The sequence below is a fragment of the Pinus tabuliformis genome, chromosome 9, assembly GCF_031772625.1.
Source record: "Pinus tabuliformis cultivar Carrire ecotype Pingquan chromosome 9, CPIR1, whole genome shotgun sequence".
NCBI lineage: Eukaryota > Viridiplantae > Streptophyta > Pinopsida > Pinales > Pinaceae > Pinus > Pinus tabuliformis.
This window is the reverse complement of record NC_142307.1, coordinates 1,150,145,536-1,150,171,626: the sequence shown is the minus strand read 5'-3', so window position 1 is coordinate 1,150,171,626 and position 26,091 is coordinate 1,150,145,536. Positions and strand designations below refer to the sequence as shown.

General features: G+C 38.7%; 1 protein-coding gene across 1 annotated transcript in view; it reads left to right on the top strand.

The window, feature by feature from the left end:
- CPT4 (Undecaprenyl pyrophosphate synthetase family protein) overlaps nt 1-16,392 on the top strand; it is a 224,011-nt gene extending 207,619 nt beyond the window's left edge. The window contains exon 3 of the mRNA XM_089445140.1: nt 15,752-16,392. Coding sequence (XP_089301266.1) covers nt 15,752-16,226 — 475 coding nt within the window. The 3' untranslated portion in view covers nt 16,227-16,392. The remainder of the gene's footprint in view (nt 1-15,751) is intronic.
- The last annotated feature ends 9,699 nt before the right edge of the window (nt 16,393-26,091 follow it).

Here is a 26,091-nt window from a genome sequence, read left to right as displayed (position 1 = left end):
ATGTCTATTCGTGAAAGAGTACTTACCTGGCTATATATATAGGACCCTCATTCTCATTTGTACACATCCTACATCAATTCTTTTATTCAATATATAATTACAATTACTGTCCTATAATGCATGTCTTTGTTTACGAAGTATTTTGAATATTTCCGCTGCGTATACGACTTTTGGTTGTTACAGGTTAGCTAAGGGGGGTGGTCCCTAATGAAAAGTTAAAAGTGATATGAGGTTCTAAGAGAATGTTATAGTGAAAATGGATTACTTTTAATGATCTATGAGCAAAATATGATATGAACAATAACGATGAAAATCATTAACATGAGGGAACCATAAACCAGTGCCTTATAAATAATTTGCTCAACAAAATAAAGATACATTTTCTCAAAGTAAAGATGGAATGCTTTCAATAATGAAAGCAAAGTAACCCCGAAATGCAAACAAAATATGTTAGCACAAGATATTTGTAAGATATAAAATCAATTCACGAATCAAAACATATCTTGCCAAAACTCAACAATTAGAAAACTTATATTGGAAAAAGTAAAATAGGAGATGCTAAATGCTAATCAAGATGTCAATATGGAATTAGACTTAAGCATGAAATGAAAACACTTATTACCAATTTGAAGAATCACAATACTTGTTTTGAAATGTTTCTTGAAAATAAACTTTGCAATATAACAACTCAAAAAATCAAGAGACAAGTAAAATAAATGTGATGGAAAGTGCTCTTGGTGAATTTTATTAATTACCTCTATAACAAGATTGCAATTGAATTCTTCAATTCTCAGGCCTCATCTTCGTCCAAAGATATGGATCTCATAGCAATGTTGCAGGAAGCGCCCCCCCCCCCGGATCCTAGGCCCGAAGCGCGCCCCGTACGGAAGCGCCCCCGGAAGCGCGCTTCCGAAATTTTTAGACGCTTCCTGGAAATTTGGAAGCGTTGGCGCTTCCGAAGCGCCGAAGCGTGCTTCGTACGGTGCTTCCCAGGCGCCCAGACGCTTCCCAGACGCTTCCAGAAAAGCTTCCGGAAAAGCATTTAGAAAATCGTTTTTTTTTCAATTTTTTTTTAAATTTTAGGTGAGTTTGCTTGTTGGGGGTGGGTCCACCTTGGGTTAGGGTGACAAATGAAAGCAAAAAAAAATATAAATATAGCAGATGCTCCCTCATCTGGTCCCTTGGTTCCTAGGTTCCATGGTTCAACACCAACAGCAGGGGGTTCTTCTTCATCAGTTTCAGTGCCACGACTTCCAGAGGCACCATCTTCTTCATTGCCACCACGTGGAGGCCCGCCACCACGTTCTATTCGTGGTGGAAGGAGGAGAGATTAGTAGATATATTCACAATCTACTACTTTTTGTCATAGATTACTCATTAGACTTGTAGACTTGTGAATTTGAATTTTGGACCTTTTTGGCTTGGCGGTGACCAAGTGACATATTTTGTAAACATTATTATTTGAATTTTGGACATGACAAATGTTGACAGTTGCTCACTTGCTAGATAAATCATGATATGCTCTATGTTTTATGTTTTATAATATGCTTAAATGTTTTATGTTTTATAATATGCTTAAAAATTTGATGTATGTTTGTAATAGCTAGAATATAGATGATTGTTGTACATACTAGTAACTACAATGGAATCATGGATGCCATATCTATCTTGATTTATGCAAAAATATGCATGTTTTCATGTCTTCTACAATTAATTTGGTATTTGGGATGTTTGTTTTGAGTATAAATGCAAAAAAATATAAAAAATATATATATATAGCAGACGCTTCCGCGGACGCTTTGCTTCCTAGATTTTTGGAAAATGACGCTTCCGCGCTTCCGCTTCGCTCCCGCTTCGTGCAACATTGTCTCATAGTGACGAGTCAATAGAGGAGTAAAGGGTCCCTAAGATGTCTACTTCAACCAACTTATGTTGGAGGTAAAATTTTAGTGAGGCTTGGGGCCTTCCTATACTAAAATGCCTAGATGAAGTGCAAATTGTGTTAATTCCCCAATTAAAATAATGTTTCATACAAATGCTTCAAAGAGAAATAAGATAGTTGCAAAATTGAGAGACTAGAATGTAAATGAGCTCATATGTGTTTGCACCATTAAATGTAAAATAGGTAAGTAAAATGGAATAAATTGCTTTAAGCTACAATTGTTTCAAATAAATGATAATGCTCCAATAGTTTCCATGACATATAGCATAAATTGAAAAATTATTTGGGTCCAATGTAAGCAACTCATTTTCAAGTTGATGGGCTTTAAGTTCATTTTTAATTCCAAAAACTTTAGTGATCTGTTTCATTGCTTCTTCAAGAGTATTAAGTTCTATAATATGGAATCTAAGATCTGGAGAAATAGACATCCCTATCAACCCACGTGCTTGATTTTGCCTATTTTCCCATTTAGCTACCTTATCTTCACCTTTCGGTTTGGTTTCTTGGCCTGAGACTATTCTGTAGAGACCTTTACTTCTAAGTAAATCCACAATGTAGGACCACCATTGGAAGTAGTTGGTGCTGTCAAGAATAACTTGGCATGGACTTTCCATTTTAACAGAAATTGAAGCTATAGATGCTGAAACTAAGTGTTCCAATGGAAAGATCTCGAAAAATTAGGCTGGTTTAAAAAAAACGGCTCTGAAAACGGCTTCCGGATGAAGAAGTTATGGCTTTTTGAAGAAAAGTTGATGAAGATGCAGACGAAGTGCGGGAATGTGCGAAAATGAAAAATCCACCCCCACAAAAAGGAGACTTGAACTCAAGACCTCTACTCTCATAAATTAGCTTTGGACCAAGTGAGCTACACTAAAAGTTTGAGAGAGAGAGAGGGGGGGGTTCTTTTTTTTGGTCACTGAAGCTTTGGGTTGCGTGCTTGCTTGAGAAAGCTCTTTTTCCCTACAAAACAAAAAACACAAAACCCAACATGGACATACAAAAAAAACGAACCTTACGGCTCGAAGTTAGCTTTAGACGGAGACTAAATATTTTCCTCAATGTTTCTGATTTTCCGAGATCACACTAAGGCGCAGCGGAAAAGAGCATACGAATGACAAAAATCCTTCCTTTCTGTTTCTGATTTGCCCAGATCGCACAGAGTCGTGGGGCAAAGAGCATACGCAGAAATGAAAGGTACAGATCCGGTAATAAAAAAAGCTAAATAAACCGAACCGAAATAAACAGAGAGAAAATAACTGTAAACTGCAAATAAACACTGTATACCTCCAGATCTTAAAAATGACGTAGCTAGGGCTAACAGAAACCTTTTCGCGTGAAATGAAAGGGGTTCCTCACTGGAACAGATGCTCCCAACACAATAGAGCAGTCCTCTCGGCCCGAAAGTAGTCAGAAACAATAGATCTAGGAAACGACAGTCAGATGCAGTTCTACCGGCTTTAGATTTGGATCACCAACGGACGCGACCCTCAAATAGCTCTGATACCATGTAGGAATTTACAGGGTAAGTTCCTCAGACAAAACACCAAAGGACACCGCTCACACACAGATCACAGATCAATACACCAGTATTTTGACGTGGTTAAAACCCTCAAAGAGGGAAACAGTCCACGGCCTAAGCCAACGCGGCCACTTCAGGCAATTTATTAATAAAAGAATGAAATTTTACATAAGCTTCTCTCATGAACAGTTAACCTACAAATGACCCTCCATGCTCTTTAAATAGAGATCATGGACCAATCGGGTGTTAAGCCACAGATCAAGTGTCAGTAATACCGAGGAGGGAATGAACCGTCAGATCACTACATATCGTGACCGTCGGATTGTAAGTTACAAAATGTACATAGTAAAGAAACACACTTTACCTAACTCTATACTAGACCAAGTTATACTTAACTATTTCCTATGTGTCGGAATATCCTAACACTGATCTCCTATTTGGCAAGTCAAGTATTGACATCAAATCATTGTACTCTATCTCTCTCTCTCTGCTAAACTATTGAAGAATATAGGAAGAATTGATCAAGGGTTTCCCCACATTGGGGTTTGTCCCTAGCTGGTGCCACATCTTGTGTCCTCTTCTCTTGGCTTGTCTTCTGCTATTTATGTTTATGTTCTATCTGCACTTTACTATCGTGCTGATGTGATTGCTAATCCGAATATTGTCATTGAGCTAATATGAAAAATTGAAGTAAATTGCTCTGAGCATAGAACATACCTAAAATTAACAATACTCCTTTCTCTATCCAAGCTCCCTCTTAACTTAGGGAGATCAACTTCTTTTCTATGACATCGGAGAATCTCTCATGGCTTCCATCCTTCTTGATCATCATCATTCATATAACTTTCTTCGTCATGCTTATCAAATTTACTTACAAACATCTTCATTATCTTGAAGATTATGTACCTGCACAACTTAGATAGCAAGTACAACCAAATTCATAGAAGCATGAAGTTAACCATATCATAATCATATAATAAAGGAAGCATTAGACATTAGACATCAAATACCTAAACTTAGTTAGGTTCACAAACAACAAGAAACACATACTTTTATACTTCAACTACATGCTAAGGTTTTGTCATAAACCCTAGATTTCATTATCAAGACTTCAAGCACCTCAATCAAGATAACAACCTTCATTATATCTAGGGCTTCAATATTTCTTCCAGAGATATGACATACCCTACTACAATATATTGCAAACCCTAGAAGCAATTCAAACGAATATAGTTCTACAATGCATCCAACAACTTTAGAACTCATATGTTAGACTTCTACTAGGATTTAGTGCAAGATCCTAGATTTCATACATGAGCCATTAACAATCAAAACCAATCACGGCGCAATTTCAGATTTCAACAATCTTTCATAAATCTCAGATTATCACATTGTCATCATATATTAGAGAATTGAACTTCTACTAAGGTTTAGTTACAAAACCCTAGAATTCACAAACACTATCATCCTAGAGAATCAAACTTCGACTAGGACTTAGTTCCAAACCCTAGGACTCATCAACAATTAGGTCAACACACATCTTTAGGATTTCTTGATCATGCACAGGCATATCATAACAACATATGTTAATCAAACCCAATGACACAAACACATTTAGACATCTAACATATTTGATTAGATGGACAAACATATGCCTAGGGTTTCATTCTTAGGACATTATCTAAAATAAGGGTCTTGCTCATAAACCCTACCAAAACTTAAAGACCTAGGGTTTCAACAACAAACCCTAATTTATCAATACTTCAAAGTTTGGGATTTTAGACATCACCATTCAACCCTAACATGTTAGAGTTTTCATAACTATACCAAAACCCCGAACATGACATTATCAAAACATTTTCTTTAGATTTCACCAATAACCCTAAGTAGGCTAGGGTTTCACACATTATCATCGACATAAGTTTAAGTTAGGGTTTTGCAAAGAACCTTTTTAGGGTTCCACAAGAATAATCAAAGATATGAGGAGGGTAGATTTATCTAATGATGAATCACCCAATCAAGAATCTTTATGATTCAAGAGAGTTAGACACAATAATGTTAGTAATGTAGAATAGTTTATCAAGAATGAATATACCTTTATCATGAAGAGAACAAAACTTATAGTCTAAGGCATACCTTTTGTTTCTTAACAAACCTTGTAATTTCAATGCTTTGTCTTATGAGGCCTTCTTCCATAATCCTTGAGTATTCAACAAGCCTTTCCTAAACAAGGAAAATATGAATAGAAATGTGATTAGTATTTAATACAAACAAACTTAGATAAGTAAGGGAAACAAAATTGAAAAGATAATACAAGAAGTAAGATACTTATCTTTGGAAGTTGGTGAGGGCTCCCTCCAAGCTCGAGGGATACCTGTAACCAGTGTTACTTGGGAGTGGGAGCGGAAGCGGGAGCGGGAGCGACCATTTTCAAAAGCTCCCGGTTTGGGAGCGAATCCCGGAGCGATTTTTTAAAAATATATATATTTTTATATTTTTTAATTTTTGATACATATATGTCAACAAAAACATGTAGAATGATGAAATAGACATAAAAAACATAAAAAAACATAAATTGATCATTGAACCATATCACATCAATCATCTAGAAATTATAATCGTCATCAACCTTAGTAAAATAATAAATTAAAATAACATTCAATTCAATAACATTTATCATCATTGATCACCAAAGTAACAAGTTGTACTTGTAAGCCAAGTTTAACCATTACAAGAAGTAATATCGAAGATATTTCTAAGTCCTAACTTCTAACTGTTAACATGATATGAAATGTTAAAAATTTATAAAATGAAACATGAATAATGAGATGAAATGAAACAACTTTAGTCTTTCACAAAGCATCATATTCATAATTCACAATCATTACCAATGAGTTATAATTGCCAAGGCCCAACTTCAAACTTCAAATTTTCATTGTCACAGTGATATAATGTTTACAAAAAATATCATAATGTCATAATGATATGAAAGAGTCAAGAGTCAAGAGTCAAGGACTCAAAATTCAACACTGAACAGTTATGAAAACTAAAGTGACAAGTCTAATAGAAACTAAAAAAGACAAGTAAACTGTAAATCTACAAGTGGCCCTTGCCACGAGAGTCTCCAGGAGTATAAGTAGGTCGTGGCGGTCTTCTAGGAGTCTCCTGCCCAGACCGACGACCAGAACTAGAGCCTCCACGCGAGGGTGTCGATGGAGGTGGCGACAGCAATGGAACAAGACTCGGGCCCCGAGAACTGCTACTGGATGGTGGAGGTGGAGGTGGCATGGCTGCTGCAGCTGCTTCAGCTTCATCCCGTACAAGCTCATCTTCTAGTTCTTCCATATGTACAATGCCATCCTCCAAATTGTCGTCCTCAGGGTGATTGTCCCAAATTTTATATGTGGGATCTTCATTAGCCCGATCACAGTAATGGCTCAACAACCTCAAATTGTAGTGCACATAAACCAAGCTTTCTGCTCGGTTTTCGTTGAGCCTGTTTCTTTTCACATTATGTATATAACTGTAGGTGCTCCAACACCTCTCTGCAGAAGAAGAATTTACAACCTGTGCAAGAACTTTCAATGCCAATTTTCGCAAAAGTCCGTCGCCGCCATATGTTTCCCACCATGTGAGAGAATCAAATTTATCTTTGTCGTCCATTGCATGGAAGTTACCATACAAACCACTGCCAGTGAAGTATCTGCCTATTTCAAGGCGCACAGCTGCACATTCCTCCCTGTCAGGCACCAACTTTTCTAATGCATCCAGATATCCTTTAGTTACCTCTCGATCTAAATGGGGTTTGGTCCTAACACCACCCCCTGCTGCAGGTTTGCCCAACCAAGAATCTGAGTAGTATTTTGGCGTAAGGATATACGCCAAGCAATGTAGTGGAAGGTTAAGCCTTTTCCACCGTTCACACACACAATCGTGAATCAGATTGTACAAGTCGGGATCTCTGTTATTAACAATGTCTTTTATTTCCCCCAACATGGTATCCATTTGCTCATACACCTCGCCAATCACTGGTTTGTCTGTATCTGCAAACCGAATCATGTTATAAATTGGCTTGGCGAAATCCAATACCTGTCTCACAGTTGTCCAAAACTGCCCATCAAGAGCGGCCTCCTCCACCGTTTCAAAACCTGCAATGTCAGCTACATTTGTAGCCCTTTCCTTTAACACCTGCCAATTTGGACTTGATACCATGCTAGCTAAACCCTCTCTTACCTTCAAAAGGCGCCTGAAGGTGAGGTAATAGCTACCAAATCTAGTCCTCGCAATCTTCAGCAACTCCAATCTCGAGTGACTGCGGAAAAGGCCATGGGTATTGCTATGATTTGTAATAAATTTTATCATTTTTTTTCCTTTCTTGTACAAATCACCAATCCATTGGTATTGTTCATTTTTGTTTTTGACAATATCATGCAACTGAAGGTTCAATGTGTGAACCAAACATCCAGACCAAAATATGTTCGGGTATCTATCCTCAATAATTGCTCCCGCTGCCTTACAATTAGGAGCATTATCAGTGATGACTTGGATGACATTGTATGGGCCAATACGCTCAATTGTTTCAAGCAATGCTTCTGCAATGTTGATAGTGGTCTTGAACTTGTCTGAGTAATCATGTGCAGCTAGAAAAATAGGACCACTTCGGGACACAACAAGAACACTTATCAATGGCTTGCCTTTTACATTTGTCCATCCATCAGATACAATGGACACCCCATTGTTAGTCCAAGAACTTGTCATTTTATTCAAAGAATGTGATATTTTTGCTTTTTCATGATCAAGGCCAACAGTTCTTGCCTTGTCATACCCAGGGCTCTTGTATCCTTTAGGGGCATCATTTATGGCAGAAACCATTTCGTGCCAATAAGGTGAGCGTAGAACATTGAATGGTATCCCATTTGCATAGAGGAACCTGTAAATTTTTGAATCCACATCATTCCTACACCCCTCATCAAGGAAATCTGATATGGTTCTACGGCGTAAAGATGATGACCCTGAGCCTCCATGTCCATATCCACTACCTTGGGAGGATGCTGAAGGAGTTCTTTGTGAGCTTTCAAAGAAACCCCTTGATCTTTTTGCTTTGTATTGGGCGTCCTCCTCTTCCTTTATGTATTTGGCTCTATTTGCTGTTGACACCGCGTCGCAAGTTCTGATTCCTATTTGTTTCTCTCCATCCCATGCCCTTTTCCCGCAAAGGTGTCTTCTCAAACGGGTGTATGAGCCTGTGTAATCAGTGTTGCAATGGGGGCAATGAAATTTAGTGGTTCCACCCCCTCTCCCTGTTTCAGCCCTCTGAACATATTTCCACAATGGAGTTTGGTCTTGTTTAGTTTTTTGACCCTCATGTTCACCCTCCTCCACATCCTCCTCACTGGGGTTTTCACCTATTTGACTTCCTCCGGCTTCTTCATCCACCTCTTCAGTTTCAGGCCCCCTCCGTTTCCTACTCTCCACCACCATAATAACCAGAAAAGGGACCAGGAAGAGGAAAATGCCAATAAAAATCCCCAGGTCCATCGTGTTTGATGTTTGTAGGGTTTGAGTCTTGAATCTGCAAATTAATTTAGTTTATTGGGATTAATTCATTTAATTTATTAATTTAATTTAAATTAATGATCTTTAAACTCAAACAGGTAAATTAAACTAAACAAACTAACTACCTAACCAACTAAACTAACTAAATGATTAAGTTACTTACCTCTGCAAGCTTGCTCCTCGCTCCTTGGCACTTGCTCCTCGCTCCTCAGCTCTGGCTCCTTGCTCCTCAGCTCTTGCTCCTTGCTCCTTTGCTCTTCCTCAGCTCTCAAGCTCAAGCTCAATCTCATTGAAATGATTTTTTTTTGGCCCATTGGGCTTATAAACCAAAAAAAATTAGTTAAATTTTTTTGTTTTTTCGGGTCCGGCGGAATTTTTTTCCGCCGAACCGCTCCCGGATTTTTAAAATTCGCTCCCGGAGCGTTTTTTAATGCCCGGGAGCGATCGCTCCCCGATCGCTCCCGGGCATTAAAAAGCGCTCCGGGAGCGCGGGAGCGATCGCTCCCTGAAGCGCTCCCTCACAGACCAGGGAGCGCAAATTTTTTTACGGGAGCGCGCTCCCGAAAATCGCTCCCGTCCGGGAGCGATTTGGGGAGCGCGCTCCCGACCCGCTCCCGCCCGGAGCGCGCTTCGGGAGCGGGTTCGAAGGGGGGGGGGGGCGCTCCCCCGCAACAGTGCCTGTAACCTTATAAAAACAATTCAAATATGTTTTTCCAAAATATGTTAAACCTACAAATACTAGAAATAAAAAATGAAACAACTAAATCTTAGAGCAAAGGACTTAGTAGTGTAAGTCCCTTATATTTGATTCTTCGGCTTTATTCTTCTTTGGAGATCCTTCTTTAGCAACATTAGCTTGGTCCCTGTTCCTTTTGTTTTTCTTCGGATTGTCAGGACAATCACTTTTATAGTGACCCATTTTATGACATTGGTAGCATTCTATTTTGGACATATCTACCTTCCTTCTTGGCCCTTTTGACTTCTTGAAGTTTCCTTTCTTGTGATGAGCATAGTAGGCATTTGAAACTTTCTCTTCTTCATTGTTGGTTACTAATGAGATTCTCATCTCTTCTTGGCTGCAAGCATTCCATAATTCTTCAAATGAAGGACTTTCTTTCCAACTGTTGATTCTTGAAGCAAAAGCACTCCAAGTAGGTGGCAATCCCAATAATGCAATAATCACAAGCTCTTTTTCCAGTACAATCTCATCTATGGCTTGAAGGTCATCTCTAATTCTAGCTATCCTTACAAAGAAGGAAGCCACAATATCATTTTTTGTCATTTTTGTGGTCCTTAGTTTATTCTTAAGATTTGCTACTTGACCGATGTTCTTGATAGTGAACAATTTTGATAAGGCTTCATACATTTCTTGAGCATGATCTATGTTGGAAATGTATGGGACAAGATAGTCCTTTATACCCTCTACCATTAGTGTCATAGCCAATATTTCTGACTCTCTAAACGTTACTTTATCTACATCACTAGATCCTTTGGTTGGTTTATTCACTTTTCCTTTGACCAAATCTAGGACTTTGTTCTTTTCAAGAATGAGATCAATTCTTTTCTTCCATGACTTGTAATTTGATGCTCCCTCTAATTTGTTCTCTCCCTTTATTGTGTTAGACATTATCCTTGAAGATAGTAAGCTTCTTTCCTTATAAGATCCTCTTATATGATCCCTTGCTCAACCTTTTGAGGTTTCTTAGACTCCTTTCAGTGGATCCTCAAGCTGCCTTTTTCCTTCTTTACCTTAGCTCTGAAACCATGTTAGAAAATCAAAAAAGTAGAAAGAATTTCTTTATATAGATAATTACGTGTGACTTTCTTATCTTTATATTCTTCTTTTATCTTTTAGTTCATCAAGCAATTACCAAAACAATAGCACAAAGGTCACAAACACCAAATATAGCCAGACAACCAGGGAAAAACCCTTATCTAGGGGAAAACCTAGTCAACAACTCTTCCTTAATTATTTTCTAAGATAATCTAAGGCTCTTGACCTAGACACAAACTTCCTCCACAACAAGTTAAGCCCTTTCTTCCTTCTTGCAGATGATAACCCTTCAACAACAACTTCGACCTAGCAGCAACAACTTGCAGTAGAAACTTCGACCCAACAACTGGCAGCTGCAACAACAACAACAACTTCAACTTGACAAGAGAGACTTCGATCACCTAGAGGAATCCACGCGAGAGAGATATAGATACCCCACAATTTCAGTCTTGACCCTTTCTTTCTTCTTCTCCAACTTCGCACTCCTTTTTGGCCTTCTTTTCCTACTTCACACTTTTCCAGCTCTTTCTTTTGGATATCTAACTTGTGTGAGAGAGTGTGAATGCTCCAAATGAATTTGAACTACTCCAATATATAGGTTTCCGGTGAGTTCGAATTACCTAGTTTGAGGCCGACTTGATGTGGAGGTGACAAATAGCTTATTTGACTCAATATTAATTCTTTTTACATGATTCAAAAGTCCAAGAATGGTCTCTTTAAATGGACAATAACTCTAATGACTTAGAATAAATCCTAGAAGTCCTCAATGGGGACTTTGACCTAAAATATGATGACCCAAGCATGAAACCCTTGCTTTAATAAGTCATAATAATAATAAAAAAATTCTTCTTCATAAGTACATTTCATTGTGACTCAAATACACTTATGAAGACTGAACCTAGTTACATTCTTCAACACACGCAACCAAAACCGAGATTTCCCAAGTAGTGCCACTCCTAAAGCTAGTAGCCCATAAAGGAGATCCCACGGGACTAGGATACAAGGTCAACCACCAAATTGGAAAAAGAGACAAGAGTACAAACCAAGCCCATTCTTTCCGCCGAATCTACCCTACTAATTCATGTTCAAAAGTGTCCATGATAAGTAAGCAAAGATACCCAACCACATAATGAAAATTCACGCCTTCAGGCTTGGAAGACCCACCTTCAACATTACAATCATAACAAATGGGTTAGGGTCCATAATGGCTGGCTCAGGTAGCAGAGATGGTGGCACATAGAGTTATCTGGTCGCTGCAAGGGGTTGCCAGTTAAGGACCATCTAGGAGAAAAATTTCTCCTATGGGTGTCACCCACAGGTGGTGGGTAACAGGTAGTAAAAAACTATTTATGAAGTTAGGAGGCTATGTAATGTTTTGTCACGTATTATCATTGTATTGGAGCTTTCCTCATTTGGAGGTTTCCCCCTTGTAGAGGTGTGTAAACCAATGTTTTAAAACTCCGACTCGGCCGAGGGTCGACTTCGACTTTGACTCCGACTCCGTATCGACTCGGCCGGCTCGATTTCAATGACTCGGTCATTGTAAAAAATACATTAAATATTTATTTTTTATAAAAACACATAATTTTAAAGATTTTCGTTCATGTTTCCAAACACACAACATTAGAATATAGATAGAAGACAACATATGATCAAATTAGGCTCATGAATATATCCATTATATTAAAATGGCACCCAGTGCACCGTCCAATACATACACGATGATGATATAGACATCAAAACGAAAACACATAACCAAGGAGGCTAGAAATGGCCTCTACAACAAAAGTCTGTGACCAGTACTACTGGCTACTGCTAGAGTTGCCAACATCATCTGGCTCAGTGTTATTTGGGAGCGGGAGCGAAAACGGGAGCAAGAGTGACATTTTTGGAAGCTCCCGGTTTGGGAGCGAATCCCGGAGGAGTTCGACAACCAATGTCACTAACATCAAGGTATATAGAGGGATTGGTGCTCTTGATTAAATACGAGTTCCATAGCCTAATACATAACAAAATTCAATGGAAACATTGCAATCCTCCAATCTTGAAATCCTGAAAAACTGTTAAGTCTGCTGGATTTTGAATGAAATCTAAAATTCTACTTTCTCCATATGAAATCCAATGAGGCCGGAACCACTCGCAAACATCCTAAGTCATTTCATGGTAATGTTAAAAATTTAAGTAAAAGGAAAGGATGAAAATGAAGATTAAGGAGAATGTCGCTTTTACTTTAAGAATTTAACATTACCATGAATAGCATAGCCTTAGTAGGGCAATATGATCAAATACTAGGGTTTGGGAGAGGGGAATGGACCCCAAAGACCAGCGAACTAATTCATAAACCCCTTTGGAGTCCCCCACACTTAGAAAAATAAAAAAAAAATTAAACAAGGCGTGTTTTTATGGTTCACTGGCCACTGTCAGCTACCCGGCCGAGTAGTTACGGATCCGGCCGAGTTGGCTGAGTTATGACTGACTCGGCCGAGTCATGCTATGACTTGGCTGGGTCAGTAATAACTCGGCCGACTGAACCAAATTTTCTGTCGGGTTGAAATTTTTTTTTCCGGTTTGGACCAACTCGGCCGAGTCGGTTCCAAGCCGGCCAGATCTTAAAACAATGGTGTAAACCAGTGTTGAAAATATCAGTATCGGCAAAATATCTGGCGAGGGTCCATAAAACATCTTATCTGCAATATCAATGAAAATATCGACAAATTTCGGCAAACATAAAAAATGCATTATATATATATATATATATATTTTGTTTCCAGATTTTTAAACATATAAAGCAATAACAACATGAAATAAACACATTGGCACATAAATATGAAGAAAGCACTGATATATATGATGTAGTGGATGTAAAATAAAAATGATACATCAAAAGTGATACCAAATCTTGTTGATCCCTGATAATTGTCCAATCAAGGACTCAAATGTGGAGAACCAATACAAAATAACATCACATATATAAAAGCATCTCATCATCATGTGTTATAAACTTATATGTAGCAAAACAAATAAAACTAGCAACTATCTCTGAGATCAATGCCCTCTCCCTAGCAACTATCTTTTTGTCATTTTCATCAATTGCTTCAAGAGATTTTTGTATAACCTCTGAACTAGAAACCATACAAGGCATTACATCATGTTCAAGGAGTCTAGCCAGATGGTATTTCAATTGCGTAACCCCTCCTGCCATCTTGGTCCCACACAATTTGCATGATAGGTATGTCCGATTTGTCCCATCATCAGGCTCCCTACACTCTCAAAATGGGTCTAAGGATTTTGGCATATTTGTAGTGAACTCATTAAAACCTACGGCACCAAAAAAACAAAAAAAATGGCATTAAACACCCCAACAAAAAAAATAATAATTAATAAGTAATAAGTTAATAACCACCTCATTTTAAAAAGAAAAAAATTTACTACATTATTTGCAATGTGAATGAAAAACGGCAATAAGAGGGTGCATAAGATAGTTAAAAAAAGATGAGGCTTGCTGTCCAAATATGGAGAAAACCCTTGCATTGGCTCATGGGCATGAAACTCATAGCAAATGGAAAAAAAACAAAGAAGCAAAATGTTGGTAGGCAAAGAGGCAAGCAAACATAATCCTAAATCTATAAAAAAAATCATTAACATATGGGTTTTTAAGAACATACCTGTTAATGGAAGAAATGAAGTTTGTCTCACTGTTCTGCAATCTTTGATCCGCAAAAAATTCATTGTTGGTGGTGATCATGGCTGTTTGGTCCTCAATCCCTCCTTGACAACCACCACAAAGCTCTTACCCTTCCTTCTCCAAGGCTCGGAAACAAAAATGAGCAAATGAAATGACCAAATTCCCTTTTCTAGCCGCGGCCCAGCCTGCCCCGCGATTTTTTATATTGTCGTGCGATATTTTGCCGAGATATCAGCGGTATTTCAGAAATATCGTGATATTTTCTTTGGCGATATTTGGGCTCGCCAAAAATATCACGATATTTCCGAAAATCACCGATATCTCGGCGATATTATCAACACTGGCGTGAACATTGCTTTCTTTCTGGACAGACAATATAAGGGTTAATATTCTTTAGGTTCAGTGCTCTTGTTCTTTCTCTTTTACTTTCTGCAGTTGATTTTCTATGGATATTGCTCTTAATTCTTTGTTTCTGCTATATTAGTACACGGCAGTATTGAAGTGAGACATCGTATCTAATTATCGTGTGTATTTTCTTTTTTCTCGGCAATATACATGAAATTTATGTGATATGAATAAATATGCTAATAATTAACTAGACATGGACCAAAAGACTTGGGCAAATCTTGACTGGGACCCTATAACCTGTAAACAGAAAACATTTATTGGTTATATGAAACTTTCCAACCTGCTAAGCCTAAGAAATTTAGGGTTATCTTGTTATTTTTTTGTCATGTTATTACAGTCTTTGGTTGGAACACCTGAATTTGAGAAGACTTCCATTATGATCAGGAAGGAGTTGCTAAATTGGAAGTAATTATGGGGATGCTAGTTTATTTCAACTTTCAAGAGGTTCTGTATTCAATAATCTTTTTTAAAGTTTGTCAACAATGCCAAAGAAATTCTTTTTGAAAACATGATACTAAAATGCAGCAATATAAAATTTTATTAAATTTTACTGCTATATATGCCCATTATTTTCATTTTGGTCATGGTTCTCAGTTTTCACCTCCAGTAGAATATATCATTTATCACATATAAAAGATACCTTCTGTGTTATTTAGAGGAGCCTGGTATAGTCTTCTCAATGTGAAGAGTATATTTCATTGAACAACATCCACTGAAGATAGGTCTAAACACTTTGGCCTTTGATCGGGAGGACTATGTTTAGGGTATTATTCAGAACTTTTTGTTTGCATGATCAATAGGTTACTTCTTTCAAACCTGTGTTTTTATTCATGGACATTTTTTCATACAATGATGTCATTTTTGCAGGGAAAATATTCGATTGTCTGTGATTGGAGACCTTTCTAGATTATCAAATTCGTTACAGATATTAATTGCGGAAGCAGAACATAGGACAAAGGAGAATTCTCAACTGAATCTCATTGTTGGTCTTAGTTACAGTGGCCGGGATGATATATTGCAAGCATGCCAACGGCTTGCTAAACAAGTAGACGATGGCTTGCTCAAACCAACAGATATTACAGAATCAATGTTTGAAAAGGAATTGAAAACAAGCTGTGCTGGAGGCCTTGGGAGTCCTGACTTACTGATTCGTACAAGTGGGGAGCAGAGGCTCAGCAATTTCTTACTATGGCAATTAGCATATACTGAACTCTATTTTGCTGATTCTTTCTGGCCTGAATTTGGAGAAGCTCAATATGCAGAAGCTTTATACACTTTTCAGTGTAGACAGAGACGCTTTGGGAAACGGGTTTATAACAATACAAATGATACGCTATATTAAACCACAAATTTATAATATATCATGTGATATCTTGTCTGGTTTATAAAATTATTTTCAGTTTTTTCTCTCTGAATTGGCAGTGTTATTTTAGAGCTGTAACAGAGTTTTGATATTTTCATCTTCTTGATGTTACCTAAATATTTAACCAATTCTTTCTTCTGTGTTAGCCCCAATGGCGTTACCATGCTATACTGTCTTGTAATCTATTTTTATTTTGAGTTGGTCGTAAGGGAAGTCACGAGTTACTCATGAAGACGTCAGTCAATAAGAAGTAATAAGTAGTTGGCCGAATGGTTGCTTTCCCAACTTTCGTGTATTTGGACTTCTATGTGTATATAGAGGTCCCTATTTTGAATTTGTCATCGCGAGTAGAGGTAACATCATTGTATATTGCTTCTCATAGCTTCATCACATAATATCCTTTTCGAATAAAATTTCCTTGAGAAGCAAATTCCTGTATCTCCTAGGCCTTCCAATAGTTTGGTCATTTGATGGTTTGTTATCCATGTTTTTGCAAAAATATCTCTGGTTTATGACGACTCATTACTTTTCATGGGAAGAGTAAAGATTTTGACTTGGAATAATGTAAAAACAATCAGCCTGGAGTTGAATTTCATACAATATTTATCGTTCGATAATTGTAAGCCTTTGTTGCGACCTTAATTTGCAGCTATCCTTTATAGCATTTGTTTGTCATATGATCCCTGGTGGTTGTGATTAGTGTTCATGGCGTCTTGATATTTTCTAGTTACCCTAACACCCTGTGAGAATCTGAATTTCTAATAATGGTATAAAAATACTAGTTTAAGGACCTCACACTTATAGAATCGTGATGCAAAGCTTATTTATTTTGAAGTTTTAAAGCATAGTGGGATTTGTAAGGTATTGTTAAAGAATTATGTGGACAGAAACTTTAATATTTCATAATCACTAGAAAGGATTTTCAGTTGTTATAAATATAAGAAGTTGAAGTTGGGATTAAATCAGCAAGGGTTTAGAAATTGAAAAATTTGTTAAAGTTGGGAGATTTTTGAAAAAGTTGGCAAAATTAAAAAAATACGTTTTTTTTTTTTTTTTTTTAGCATTGAAAGTATCCACAACATCAAATAATTGCATTTCCACATAAACATTTAAAGAAAGCTAATATATAATATGTATATGAAGTCTAGTGCTACATCACATATCAAAATAGTGAATCAAGTCCTGAATCTTGAGTCATGTCTCAATCTCAACTCTCAAGAGTCAAAATATCAACAAAAAATATAATAAACGTATATCATGAGCCATCTACATGTCATAAAGTAATCAGTCACTGAGATCCTCTACCCCTTTTATGGGAATAGGGAATGGCTTTGTCTTTTCCTCTAGAGGAAGAAGGCCTTGCCCCTGAGGATACAAATGGGCTCAGTCATCCTCTAGAAGCCAATAAAAGAGGTGGCCTCTGTCTTTTGTTGCTGCCCATACTAGATGGTGTCACCTCATCCTCATCCTCCTCCTGCTCTGCTTCTTGACCCTGCTCCTCCTCCTCTACCTTTGGCTCTCTCCCTTGCAACTGCTACCTCTTTCGCTGCTAGTGCCTTTGGATCCACATCTAACCAATCAAGGATCGAGTCCATGGTCGGCTTTTCAGTCTCAACCCTACATGCAGCAGTGGTATTAATATTGCCCATTGAGATGGCTTCCACATGAGGAGTTTTCTGAAGTTGTCTCACCCACAATTGAAGATTGTAGTAGACGTAGACCATGTCATTGAGGCGTTGGGACTCCAATCTGTATTAGGGTCATAGATTGTAAATTAGTACTTAGAAAATTTAAATATTAAAACTAATCAAATGAATCAAAAATTTAATTTTAATTTTTTTTACTTGTTGTGCTTTTTGTTGTGTATTTTGTCAAATACACTCTAGTTGCGCACACCCAGAGGAATTGCATGTTTGGCTGAGCACTCGTATGACAAGCTTTTGGAGATGGGGTACTCTGCTACCATAGCTTGTCCACTAAGCATCGACAAGTCAAAAGAAAAATGAGAAACATAAAAAAAAGAGTTAAAACATTGAAATTCTAAACTGGAAGCAAATTATGAATAGACAATGAATTATGAAATTTGAAAGTTGCCCGCAGAGGTTTGGTCTCGTGGCCAGTAGATGATATGTTAATTCGTTCGTGCCGCTGTGCAAGTCACGGGTTCGAGTCTCATCTTACCCGAGGGGCGTTCTTGCGGGCTGGGCGGTTCCTCCTAGAGGTTATAGTGGCAGTCGTGGGATTCGACCCCGTGTAATGCGAGTACGATACCACTGCTGTTGCCAATTCCGCTAGTCAACAAAAAAAAGAAATTTGAAAGTTGAAAGTTGAAACAAACTGAAGCTTACTTGGCATTTTGGTCGTCTTATTCTTAATAGCCATGGTAAAACCAAATGTGCCACCTGTCATCCTATATATTTCCATTTCTTTAGAAATATCTTCACGTTCTTGCTCAGATGACACCATCCTCTCAACACAAGTGAAGAATTCATCCATCACCTCGACATCAAATCTGAAACCACAGGAGTAAGGAAATGCGGGGTTGTGGTAGATACTTGCAACATGAATGGGGCGATGGAGGGTATTGTTCTATCGCTCATCAGTCACTCTCCATATGACCTGTTGTTTATCTAACCCCTCGTCTCCCTTATTTTCATAATAAGCACAAATGGCTTCTTTGGCCATATCCATGGCTTCATACAAGTAGCCCATTGCTGGATTGTCTCCATCAACCAACCGAAGAACCCTTACCAAAGGTTTTGAAATGGCACACACCTCCTATACTCCTGCCCAAAAGCTCTGATCATATGAAACTATTTTGCATATGCCCTCTCTTTCTGGTTTGCGACTAATACATAAAGCACACCAATCTTGTGAAAGAAACATGCTCTTCACATCCCATATATAATTCAACAAAGACTGAAGAAATATGAAAGTAGTGGCAAATCGTGTAATACCCGGACGCACCAACTATTTGTTGTTGGTGAATCTTCTCATCAAGCTAAGCACAAATGCATGATTATATATAAATTTTGTTATGCCCCTGGATGATTCAACAATATCCCTCACAAGAGGAATCTTACCTATATCCTCCAACATCAAGTCAATACAATGAGGAGCACAAGGTGTCCAAAACAAGTTAGGATACCTCTCCATAAGCAACCTACCAGGTGCAACATAATTTGCAGTGTTGTCCGTTATGGCTTGGAGAACATTTTTTGGGCCTAATTCCTGAATGAACATGTCCAAGAACTCACATAATAAACTTGCATCTTTAATGTGTGCAAATGCATCAACAAATTTCATAAGCATTGTCCCCTTGGGACAACTAACCAAGAAGTTAAGAAGGGTCCTACTCTTCTGGTTAGTCCAACCAGCTGACATGACTGTGCATCTAGTGTATTCCCATGATGCCCTAAACTCCTCCAATTTAGCAGTGCAATCAGTCTTTTCATCTCGAATACAAGGCCCTCTCAACTCTGCAAAGGTAAGGGCTTTGTACCCAGGGCCAACGACAACAACAACATTAAACATAGGTTGGTAGAATGGGTTTGTCTTGGCAATGTTGAAAGGAACATCACTCCATAGAAGACACTTACTGACCAACCTGTCAGCTTCTGCCTTTTCCTTTTTTTTAAGTGCCGATTTGATGCCAGGTTGTGCACCAGGTGTGGTTCTAGGAACAAAAAAAGATGAGAAAGCTGAGGGGTTGTGACAAGTGGGTGTGGAAGGTGATGTTGAAGAACCACTCTCACTTCCCCCCACTCTTAAGGCCCCTAAAAGTTGTCTTTTTAGTGTTGCCCTAGTGTCTTTTCTCCCCTCATTATCCATCAACGATTTAATGGCTTGCCGGATGATTTATGGGAATGGATTTGGGCAAAGTTCTATATTTTGCCTCTGAATTTGCCCCAAATGGAATTTTAATTTGTTGACACCCCCCGACATATGGTTGCCACACAACTTGTAAGTCAAATACATTCTATTGAATCCCCTAGATTCAGGTATAGTATCAGGTTCACCATATTCCCACATAGGGTCCCAAAGCCTTGGCATTTTGTTTAAAATTTTGAACTTGAATTTGAACCTGGGCACAATTTCTTTTTGAAAAAAAGTAAAAATTACCCATCACATAAAAAACAAATACAAATGTAATTGTTGGTTTTAAATTTTAAATGCCTCTTCTCACTCACTTGAACACACTCAGATTCACTAAACAAGGGTTTGAGTTTTTGTCATTTGATTCTTGAAAGTTGAAAGTTGAAGTTTTGATTCAATCTAGATTCTAAACAATGTTTTGATTCAAATTTCTAAGAAAAAATAAGATAAAAACAAGCTAATAAAATTATAGAAAGATTTAAGAAGCCATTTGTGTAACAAAGACTAAGAGAGAAATTAAAATACATGCATGGCAGCAACAAATCAATACCTTGAATATCTCACGTTGAGCAGTGGATAAATCTCCAAATCCACACCACAAAACTAGCAAATCTCCTCCTCTTCAACCTTGGTAAACACCTCCTCTCTCCACAGGGAAGAATGGCAGCAAGAAGAGTGACAAATAATTGTTTTTTTCCCTTTTCCGCCATTTATTCGTGGCCTGGGTGGGCTCCGCGACCTTTTGGGTCTACCCGTGATTAAATTGAGAATTTTACGATTTAATCGCGACTTTTTCAGCGATGAAAAATTCGCCAAAAAGTCGCTCGATTAAATCAATGAGCCCAAAAAATCGGAATTTGGCGATTTAATTGGGATATTTTGATGACTTTTTCCACACTGCTACATACCAACCAATGATGCGTGTAAAGTTTCATTTAAGAGATAGCTTTTGCTTTAATGCATTTGGTTTAAGCAAGTGGTTTCTCCTTTTTGAGTTAGAGAAAATCACCACATTATTGATAATCAATGATCTATAGACTTTGAGTTTGGAGATGGAGCACTTTATCTTCAAATTTTTAATATATTACATCACTGGAGATTAATATTGCTAACTTCTAGTATGAATACCAAGGTGCGTTTTACTATTTATTGGGAGCCTTTTTACCCCTTTTGAAATTGTCACTTACTAAAAGAAGATACTTGAGAAATGTACACACTATCACCTATTACTCTTAGCACATTGCACCCTTTGCCGAATAAAAGTAACATGTGCCTTTTTACCCATTTAAAAAATGTCACTTACAAAAAGAGGATATTTATAAATGATGGCCACAATATCGACTTCCACTCTTAGCAAGTTGCATTTTTGGCTAGGTAAAAGTAACATGTAGATCATTGTTGTAACAACACCCCTCATCCCATACCTTGAGTAAGAGGTAGTAACTATGCAAACTTGATCCTCACAGCATCGCCATGAAAATGGGGTATACAATTTTTGACTTTTTCCAAACTCCTCTAACCCTAGAATAAATATCACCATTGTGTTAGCCTTGTCGAGATGAACCAGGTGATATAAAATTTCACCTCTGACCTCCAGATTGAGAGATATGGCCTCTCATAGATAGGCCCCACTTTACCTTGCCACCTCATCTAACTACAATAGGGTAGCTCGTTATTGGCCCATCTGGTAGTCGATGTCACAGGACAATCAAGGTTGGCCTTCTTCGCAATGTGCAAGTTAATTTTTGTCCAGCCCGACCCATAACCCAATCTGGTCGGAGTCGGCTCCACCCTTACACCTATAACTTTTAAGGTCAGTTCCTACTCCCGAACCCCAACCAAAGGTGGGTACCACCTCTATGCTTTGGTGCCAATAGCTAACGACCACATTGACCACTTTCGTTGGGCCCCACCATTCCCGATCCACGGAACCAATAAAAATCTGCTATGTTGTCTGTCCTGCGGACTTCGCCATCCACTCACTGATCTGATGGCTAGGATCATCCGGGGCAGATCAACGACTTGCGCAGGGGGCCAATCCCACGCTAACATCACAAGGGGGGGGAGGTGCGACAAGATCTCCACAGTTGATCTCAAAAAGTGGATCCACAATGTGCGTGAGGGGTCCCTAGGGCACATACATTGTCGATCTCTGATGGTGATCCTGCTGATTTGTGTAGCTTGGGAGGTACTCCAAGCCCTAGGGTTCGGGGATTGGAGGAAAAAGCGTCACAAGAGTCACTTGTGGGCTTGGAACCCAAGGTTGGAGTTTTGCACCCATCGTGATTCGGGTCAAAACTATGAAGAATTTGAGCATGAGAAAATTTGAGTTGATAGAGCTTGGCATGCTGATTCCAATGCTCCAAGTATCACTCAAATTGGAGCTCTAGAAATGAAGATATGAATTTTTGAAATTGTCATAATTATTTGGACAAGACAAGTCATGTGGGCTTGAGGAATTCATCCAATAGACACGACTTTTCATCTAATTCATGGAGCCCTCTTTATGTGTATATATAGAGGTGGAGTGGAGGACATTTCCTCATCCATTTTGTGCAACACATGAACTCATTAAGGAGACATACACTTTTGTTCTAGGCTGCAACAAGGAGGGCTAACCAGTGTGGGAGAGAGGATTGTTTTGGGTCTCTTTTGGTGACTGAAATTGCAAGGAAGGAGGGCCGAGGTACATAAGTGAAGTCTGGAATGTTTAAGGGTTTGTTGTGGGTAGTTTATCCCTAAAATGGTATGCCACAGGCCTTGCTGTAGCAAATCCGTGGAAAATAAAGGGAGGACATACCCTTGGAGAGGAAACTGCAGCTGCTGTGGGTAGGCTGCAGGCCCTACCACTTTGTTTGAGGGAAGCATAGGGTGGATTGAGGGTTGTTCATGCCTAGAACAACAACAAAAGAGGAGGAGACCTCTCCAAGAGAAGGCCACATCAAATGACGGGAAGACACAAATGATTCAAGGGACTGTGTGTAGGGTTATTGTAGTATGCTAGGTGCCCTAACTAGGTGTAGTGATTGACAACAATAGTTAATAGAATTAGAGAGTAGAATTTGTCTTTTATTGGGTCATAGTCTTGACCGGATTTGGATCAGAGTATTGTAGCCTGTGGAAGCCATGTATTGGAGTTGACTTGGGTGGCGAGAAGACTTCAATTAGGAGCAACTTTCACAATGAAGGATTGGGCATCATTGGTATGGTGGATGACAACTTGTTGATAGCCCAAAGTAGCCCTAGATGAGCTATCTTGAAGTGACGAAGAGGTGCTAAAGGTTGGGTGAAGTTTGGTGCCGAAGTGAAACACCTTGATGGAAAAAGGTGATTGCTAGCCTGGCAGTTTGGAACTCAGGATTAGGCCTACCCATAGAGTAGATTGGATCAGCCTGTGTACATGCTACAAAAGTGAGGTGCAACAGTGTTAGGTGGCAGCCCTTTTTGAGTCTTGATGTGTTGTAATTTGAAGGACTATAGGGCAACTAGTGAGCAATATGGGCGCGAAGGGCCGACAGGACAAGATACAACATCGGAGCTACAACGAAGTTTGTCATTATATCTTGTATACTATAGACTATTGTATTATTCAGATTTGGTATAATATAACAAAAGTTGGGTTGTACATTATTGTACAATTTTGTTAAAAATTGTGTATACTTGTGCATATATGAATTATTGATTTATATTATCCGTTGTGCAAAAGTAGTTTTTGTTGAGATTCTTGGTTTGGTAGCATGAGAGATTCTAAGATTCTAACCTAGACCCAAGATCGTGGAAATTCAACATGGTATCAAAGGGTGTTTGAGCTACTTTGGAAGTTAGTGAATCAGAGTTGTGCACAACGAAGTACAACTTAAGAGGGAGTTGGTCACATTGTAGGTGACAATGTCAAAGTTACAAGCTAGTATCCGGTATGAGGATAGGTTGGAGGGTTTGTCCAACTATGGTCCATGGAAGGAAAGGATCAAGTTGGTTTTGCAGGTCAACAGGATTGGGAGTTTGCCGAGAAAGCCATCAAGAAGCCAATTGACCCAAAGGAGTTGGAAGTGTATGAGGATTTGGATACAAGGGTGGGATTGATCATCCTTGATGGTGTGAAGGATGCCCTAATACCTCATTTGTTTAGGAAGAACACCGCACATGAGATGTGGATGGCTCTTCAGAATTTGTACCAAAATAAGAATGAGAACCAGGTATTGGTATTGGAGGATAAGCTGAAGTCCACCAAGATCATAAAGGGTGAAGCCGTGACTTCATATCTGACGATATTGTCTTAGGTAAAATATGAGCTTGTTGCCGCCAGTGTGAATATTTCATATGGAGATATGGCGATGATTGCCTTGAAAGGGTTCACTGAGGAATGTAATTCCTTCATCAAAGGGATTGTTTCCAGAGAAAAGTTGCTAAACTGGAATAAACTGAGGGATGAATTCATTCAGGAAGAGTTGCGAGACGAGGATCTATGGTGAAGTAAAATTATAAGTGCGGACACGAACGAATTCCTCTAGCTCGATAATGGGTCTAGCCACAACATATACATTTTATGGAAGATTTCCTTAGGTTAGAATCAATCAAGAGGGCCTACCTCTTGGTTGCTTATCTTGCTTGATGATGTCCTCACTTGCTCGCTCCAGCGATCTCTCGCTTCCTTCTTCAAGTTCCTGAAACAAGTGAACAACAACAACACACAAACATAATAATAGACGAATTACAATTCAACCTACTTAACAAGTCAAGAATCATTAAGACATGGATATGTAATATTACAAAACATGTAGGAAATCAATCGATAGTTGCATATATTAATATCAAAGAGAGATTACAACCATTCGTCTTAACGTTGCAGTCTTCCTCTGACAAGACCAGGTTCCCACACACTTCTGTTAGCATTCCATGATGGCTTCAAACAATAATAGTTTAAAGGCTCTTCCCTTTAGGCTTCACTCCAAACCAAACACACTTCTCCCACACAACTAGATGGCTACAACTAGTAATAGGCTGCTTGTCTAATCCAAAATAGTATACTCACACTTAGCCAAAACTGTAACTATGACTAACTTGCGCTTGGGATGAAGGGAGGTTTATATAAGAAATATGGATGGGAGATGGATCCTCTTCTCATGGGAGAAGGACTTATACCTTGAGGTAGTTCCATCATTATAGGGGAAAGGAGCCCAAACTATCATCCTCGATCCCATCCGGCCAAACCATTTACCAGAATTCCATTACGAAGCTTCTAGAGCTGGAAGCTTCGGCTCTAATTTAAAAAACTTTCCATAACAAGACTGATGCAACTGAAACACAACTGAGTCGCTCCGGTCGATGTGAGGAGTAGTGCTAATCTCTCCACATAGACGCGGGGGAGACAAAGGCCATTAATGTTGGTTTTGTAAATTGGGCAAAACAAAAGTTTTAGGGGAAATGGTGCAAAAGGGAAATGATCTACTCATGAAGAGGGACATAATGGGAGTTTCTTCATGAAGGAAAAGCATGCGGGGTTCACTGTAGAGGTCCTCCAGGATCAAGGAATGGGGAGTACAAGAACAATAACAAAATGCTGTGTAACAGATGCCCCCTAAAGCATGAAGATCGTGCAGGAGTGAGGTATTAAATGCTTTATAAATCAGTACGGGGAACTGGTCTGCTATCAAAAAACCAGCAACCAAGTACAAATACATATACATAAACTGAGATCTTTGTCAAATGATACATGAATCGTGACATGGACGCAACCATCCAGGGGATAATCATGTAAATGGATCTAGGTATGGGCGCAACCATCAGTCAAAGAGGATCATAACGAAACTGAGGTATGGTCGTAGCCATCCAATAATGAGAAGGATCACATATGATAACTCATGATCTGGTTGCAACCAGCCATTTGAAAGAGACATGCATATCATCATAACCATGTCACACCACTTCGCAACCTGGACTTGTGTGATCAGAGTCCAGGGTCTTGCGC